A 6,612-nucleotide genomic window follows, 5' to 3' on the forward strand; every position below is an offset into this window, starting at 1 on the left:
GCAGGTTTTATTTCACAGGTGAAATTAAAAGCAAATTACTTAGATAAAACAGTTCAATTACTCCAAAAATATAACTCACCACACTCAATATAGCAAGTTCGCTGCATGGGCCACTTTAGGTCAGATGTGAGATCTTTTATCAACAGGCACTTACTGACAGAGCACAAATAGTACTTTAGAGGAAGAGGCACCTAAACTAGGTTTTTCAGGTTAGATTATAACAGATGTTTATTTCATGAGAGAACAGATGGGACAAGCATGTTGAGTCAGCTGATGGTAAGGTATCTGTTAACAAATCTGTTGTCATGAAAAGTTTGAAAGTTGTATGAGCACTGCATTGACTTAGGAAGTCATTAGCTATTTTAAGGGAATAATTGTGAAGAGAGGCAATCACTTCAAGAATCTAAAAATAAGTTAGGCTACATGATGCAGTAGTACTTCTGCAGCAACTTCTGTAAATCAGCTTTCCCTCTTTTTTCCTGCACATTTAAATGTTTTGGTATCACAGGGTTTTACTATGTAGGACTCAGCATGAGGCTAAGTTGGCACAAGCTGAAGTAGCACCCACAAGTCATCATTCTGCAGCTGGCCACAAATGTTCAACTGTAAGCACAAGCGCTTTACTTACTCTGCACCAGACTATTTAAATTAGATAAACTGTTGTGAATCTGTGCCCTTACACTATTTCTATCACTGCTAACCCAAGCCTTGGCCATGCAACCACACTTTCTCACTTCTCTCTAAACAGAAGTCCAACTGGTTTTGCTAAAAGTCAGACAAACTTGCTTAAAAAAGTGTCACCAGTTTTCAGCTGAAAAATCCTATCGAGTGGTAGCACAGATTGACACAGGGTGGAAAAAACTCACCTGATAAAACTGATCAACGAATAGAGCCATAAAATAACTAGCCACCAAATTACACATTTTGATGAGGATTTGACAACAAATAACTAATCACAGAGGAGGTAATGTCTCCACTATCATGTATTGCAATTTCAGAGTTCTCAGATCCGTAAAAGGTCATGTCACTTAGTATATTTTAGTAAGTTGGTTTATATGGTAAAGATCAGTATGGCATACCATGACAACAGTCCAGGTTTATGTTTACAGCCTGTCACAGGTAACTTGCACAGCTACATCACAGATTATTTTGAGCTGGAGGGGATCTACAAGGATCATGAAGAGTAATTCTAGAATGAATGGCCCATACAGAGATCAAACCCACAACTTTGGCATTATTCACACTGTGCTCTAAGACTGAGGTAATGCTTTGGTGTTCTTTGAATAACCTGATAGCAGAGAAGGCAGTCTTCAAAAGAATAATAATAAAATGTATACTTCCATTACATGATCTACATTTGCAAATATTATATACATTGCTGAAAACAGAAGACTTCTGTTTACACATATCACAAATTATCTTTCAAGCAGTTTACACTTCAGATGTAAAAGCTGCCCAGTACCTTTTGAAAAGAGTCTTCATCTGTTATATCATACACTAGAATAGCGCCATTAGAGTCCCTGTAGTAGATAGGCCCCAACGCATGAAATCTTTCTTGACCAGCTGTATCCTGCATTTAAAATACACTTGTTAGCATTTAAGACAAAGCAAACAATACTTCAAAAAACTCCAAATACTTTATTAAGAAGTGCTTAACACTTGTGATATAGTAAGCCCAAGTATCTTTTTTTTTTTTTCAGAAAAACATTCTAATTAGCTAAGGAATAAAAAAATAGAAACATACCCATATTGCAAGGTTTACTCTTTTTCCACCAATGTTTAGTTTCTTTGTAAGAAAAGATGCCTGGAAAGCAAAACAGATTAGACTTAAGTTTTATGCGCCAAACACATAATTTGACTTGAAAATAATTAATAAAGCATCAGAATCAATAAAAGACAAATTTCCAGATCAAAAGACTCTGTAAGCAAGAAGGCTAAGTCAATATTAAGCCAGTTAGTAATTTCACTATAGTTTGCCAGCAGTCTATTCTAAATAAAATTGAGTTAAGCCAATCTTTTTGCTGTTGTTCGGAATGATTTGGGAAGGATGAGCTGTGTGGAAGGACTCTGAACTCACAACACTGATAAGTCTAGGCTGAACTCAAAGCATTTCATGAGAATCTGTGAAGTTCAGGTAGGAACAAGCCTAACAGGATTTTCAATCTGTAGGAATTAGGCAACATAGTTCACTATTACTAAGATACCAGAACCATAAACAATTGTTTTATTTTATCACTAAATATCTTGGAACATGAGTATTTCACAAGTTTCCTTGTCTGTAACTTTTTCCTTTTTTGCTGAAGTGAGCCTACAACTCACCCTCATCTGTTTTTTGGTTCTGTATTTTTGTTTGTTTGAGCTGAGAAGCCTCAGAATAAGCATAAAAGCTGCTTTAGAATTCTACTATACTTTAACTTCTGGAAATATTTTACAGGACCAGAGCACATTGCAAGGTTAATCTAATTTCAGTAACTTGAGTAGGTCTAGTTTCCTCCAAACTTGCATGATTCACATTTTCAGACACCACCTCTGTTACCAGGTCTGTAATTTGACGGCTAAAAAGGGAATATAATTTAACAGAAGTTTAATGGACCAGAACGGGGTCTCAAGGTGTGGATGCATTAGGAACCTGCTCTCCCCATTCTAAAGACTAGCAGTAACATGTTATATCAAACAATTCAGTTACAAAGGGCTAACTTTTTTCTTCTGCCTAAATTATAGTGAGTTTTCATTTCAGTTTTACCTCAGTTTGCATTTGGGTTCAAACAAGTACTCAGTGATATTTTATGATACATTCATCACAGATTATTTTAGGCTGGATTGCAGCAGCTCAAGAAGAGTTCTCTGTACGAGCACCGACCAGCCAGAGAACCAAGAGTCACACGTGTGGAAAGCGTCATGGGCCAGATGAGCTGCTTGAACCAGCTTGCTGCTCAACTACACAAGCAACCAGAATGCACACAGGAGACCACAGCAGTTCAATGCATACCAGCCTAAACCACTGTCAAAGTGCCTTTCTGAAGTGCCGCCTATGTTACAGTTAAGTCATTCAACACTCAGGTGCTAGAGCAGTTCCTGCTCTTCAGCTACTTCCCTGGCATCTGTATGACCCAAGATGAGAAGATTAAAAAAACCCTTTCCATCTTTTAAGTTGTACCTTCCCCCAAACCTTTCCACAAAGTCTGATAAAAAGAACAAAGAGAGAACAAACCAGAAGAAAAACAAACACTTTCCAAGAACAGATAGCAAAGAACTGATCACTACAACCTTTGTGTTCTACATAAGTAAAGCATTAGCACTACACTACCCTCTCAGTCTACAGTGAGGAGACTCCCTGTAATGTCAAAAGTCTGGAAAATTTCCAGACAGCACATTAAATGGATTTGGCCCTCTAACCAACCTGTAACAAACAGCTTAACAGAAGAGTAACAAATCTTCAACATCAGAAAACTTTTCATTCTTTAATTAAAAACTCTAGAGAAAGTAGTTGATGGCTTTCAAACAGCTGTCCCTGAGGATTAACTCATCAGCAGTCTTCATCATTTGTTGTGTTACACCACAGTTTAAAAGCCAGAAGCTTGGAGGCAACTTCAGAAATTTTAATTCACCAACACTTGGGCCACAGGGAAAGAAGCTATAGTAGGCACAATGAATCAAGCTTACATGACAATATTTTATTGATCTGCTGTACTACAGTATTCCATATTCTACTGCAAATCTTAAAGGAAAAGCTCTTCTGAGCAATGTTTGCTTTTGTCATAACACCAACAATCCAAACCCGCCTAGTTGATGTGAATTCCACACAAGTGTTTGAGAATCAATTTCTGAGCAGAAAAATCTTTCACAGAAAGGGGATTTATATTTAAAAACACTGAGAACTCAGTATCTATAAAGACATATCATTGTACCTTTAGACAACGACCCATTTAATTGCACAAGTATATCTCCTATCTGACAGAGCAAAAACTAAAGTAGGTTTATCTACATAGCTAAGTTTTGCTTCAGTACAACCTGTCCTTCAGGTACTACAGCTTTTGCTAGGAATACTGTCTTTTATCACTCAGATATACATTTACATTTTTTATACACCCCAGCACTAAAATACTCCTACATTCATGCTTTTTTGTATTGCAAAAACATCCATAACCACAGGAGACTGTGGCAAGGGTATTTAGCATTGGGCTATCATACTTGCTCTTGAATAAAATTTGATGAATTTGTAATGATTAAGTTTTAGTCTATCTAAAGTCTTAGGCCCATAGTCAAAAAAGGAGAGACAGTATCCTCTATCAGATACCCTGATAACAAGCAGGTTTGTCTGACAACAAGATTGGAACTTGGTATTTGAAGCAGTCACGGTTAGTAATGAGCAGAAAGCTTTGTGAACATGCTGGAGGAAACCGTCAATACTATACTACAGATTTAATTCTTCATTCTTCTTTATTTTGTTCATATACTTGAAGAATACAGTTAGCAGGCTCTGCTCATGAATTGGTAGGTCTGGGTACGTTTGGTGCATTTACTATCAATGAAAGATACTTTTACATCCACAGTGGCAAACACATCAAAGACAAATCAACTAATATCTTTTAACCTTTCCACTCACATATACCCCTCCCAAGCCATTCTGAGGTTAGTGAGGGAGAAAAAAAACCAAAAGAAAACCAACCAAGTCAATAGCAGGACTAGACAGTTCTTAGAAATTTGGGAAAACCCAACATATAAGCAAGAGCTTCAACTTCTGTCTTGACATAGTTTAGAGAAAAAGTCAGTTGCCAAGATTTTAAAGTTCATCAAGTTTCAAAATCAAAGCCTTTGACTACCTAGAGAGCATCAGGTAATTACACATAGAAAAAGCTTCAACATTTTCTCTAATCTCCAAAAAAATTACTGAATTGAGTACTACAAGTACTCAAGTCTGAGTTGTGACTCGATTTATAATCAGTAGCCATTCTCCATATTATTTTAATTACTATGACAGTTCATTTTTGCTAGGGCTTTCAAAAACTCACAGAAACATGGTTAATTCAAATATAAGTAATTTCAAACAACTCTTTGAAGTTTCTAATTTTCATATTTTGACTCTACTGTCTTATGACTGGTTTGAAAAACACTTAGGCACTTAGAAAAGAATAATGCAATTATAAGAGCTAAAATTCCAATCTTTTGATGTGGCTGTAGGAAATATTTTCTTTCTTTTAATTCTTTCTTCTATGAGCTCAGTTTTGTATGCCCACCAGGCCCTGCCAGGAGCTGATAAAGGGGCTTGAGTAGAACACAAGGAAGACACAGCTGGAAGAGTGTCTCCTGAAAGTCACTGAACAAAAGCAGGTGTGTGGCATCAGCCCTTGAGTGCTTCATGTTCAACAGAAGCAGGTCAGGCATACAAACACTGCACATAGCACTCAACTGCCTTATGCTGTCTTTCACTCATCCCCCAGCTATCTTAATAACCAAGACAGTTTTTCCAGGTTATGCCAAGTCCACCAAAGCAATCAACAGCTCTATGATTACAACCACATCAGCAGCTCTCTTGGGTTGGATATTCTGCAATCCTCCACACATTTAAGAGAGCAGTATTCAGAAGTTGTATTTATCCTGAGTAATTAAATTATAAAAAGGATTTACCAAATTAAAAAACCCAACAGTTTGACAGTAGGTTTATTATTAGAGTAATTCCAGCACAGTTCACTTGATATCAATTTATATCTTATTGTTACTGTATGAAGATGAGGGCACTTACTTCAATATTTCAAACAATGGGAGCCAATTTTAACTGCCCCACTAGGTCTGCCTACAGGTTATGAATTATCTTAATTGTGCGCAAAACCCCCTACTTTTCCTGCATCAGCTTTTCCACAATGTTCTAACTAGATGCTTTCTTCTGTGAATCAGTAGCTACCTTCACTTCAACATGCAGGTCATCAACATCCTAAGTACATGATTGATACTAACACAACCACAGCAACACAGCCCAGCAGCCCCCTAGATCAGAGGAGGTTCCAGTGCACTCCAGTTGGCACTGAGAGAGGAGAGTGGGGAGGGAGGAGAAACTGCTCCCTTTTAGTCCAAGTCTTCTGTTACTAGCACCAAAGAAACTTACCTATTTGGGTATAAAAAGAATTACTTCACAGTAGAATAACATCACTAGACGAAGTTTCCAGAAGGTTACAGTCTCACCCCCCTTTTTGTTGCAAACATACTGGAATAAAGCACTATGCAATACTTTCTTTTTTTAGGTTAAATTAATTGTGGATGGAGAGCCTCTTGTCTCAATATCTAGTGATCTCTTCATATTATTCGTCATTGTCACTCCTTTACTGGACCAGAAGCAAAGTATTTATCTAATTTTGACTTTATTGGAACAAAAGGAATTTGGTGCATTACTTTGAACTGTTGCCATGAAACAAAGCAACCTTATCAGATTATATCTTTTATCTCAAAAAAAAAAAAAAAAAAAAAAAAAACCAACAAAGGATGCTCTGCAAACATGTTACTTCATTGCTTAATCAGATACCCTAGTTTCTCTTCATCTTATTTTTAAACTATCTTTTAATTTGATAGTGGAAGAACTCACTTCATTTTTTTTCTAGCACAGTAAGATGTAGGGAA

At 36.8% G+C, this 6,612-nt stretch overlaps 1 protein-coding gene across 1 annotated transcript in view; it reads right to left on the bottom strand.

Moving 5' to 3' along the window:
• RAB21 (RAB21, member RAS oncogene family) overlaps positions 1-6,612 on the bottom strand; it is a 17,056-nt gene that overhangs the window by 4,915 nt on the left and 5,529 nt on the right. Inside the window, exons 4-5 of the mRNA XM_005419279.2 lie at positions 1,745-1,804; positions 1,463-1,570 (exon numbers count right to left, since the gene is read on the bottom strand). Of these exons, the coding sequence (XP_005419336.1) occupies positions 1,463-1,570; positions 1,745-1,804 (168 nt within the window). The remainder of the gene's footprint in view (positions 1-1,462; positions 1,571-1,744; positions 1,805-6,612) is intronic.

This window comes from Geospiza fortis, unplaced genomic scaffold, assembly GCF_000277835.1.
Source record: "Geospiza fortis unplaced genomic scaffold, GeoFor_1.0 scaffold166, whole genome shotgun sequence".
NCBI classification, from domain to species: domain Eukaryota; kingdom Metazoa; phylum Chordata; class Aves; order Passeriformes; family Thraupidae; genus Geospiza; species Geospiza fortis.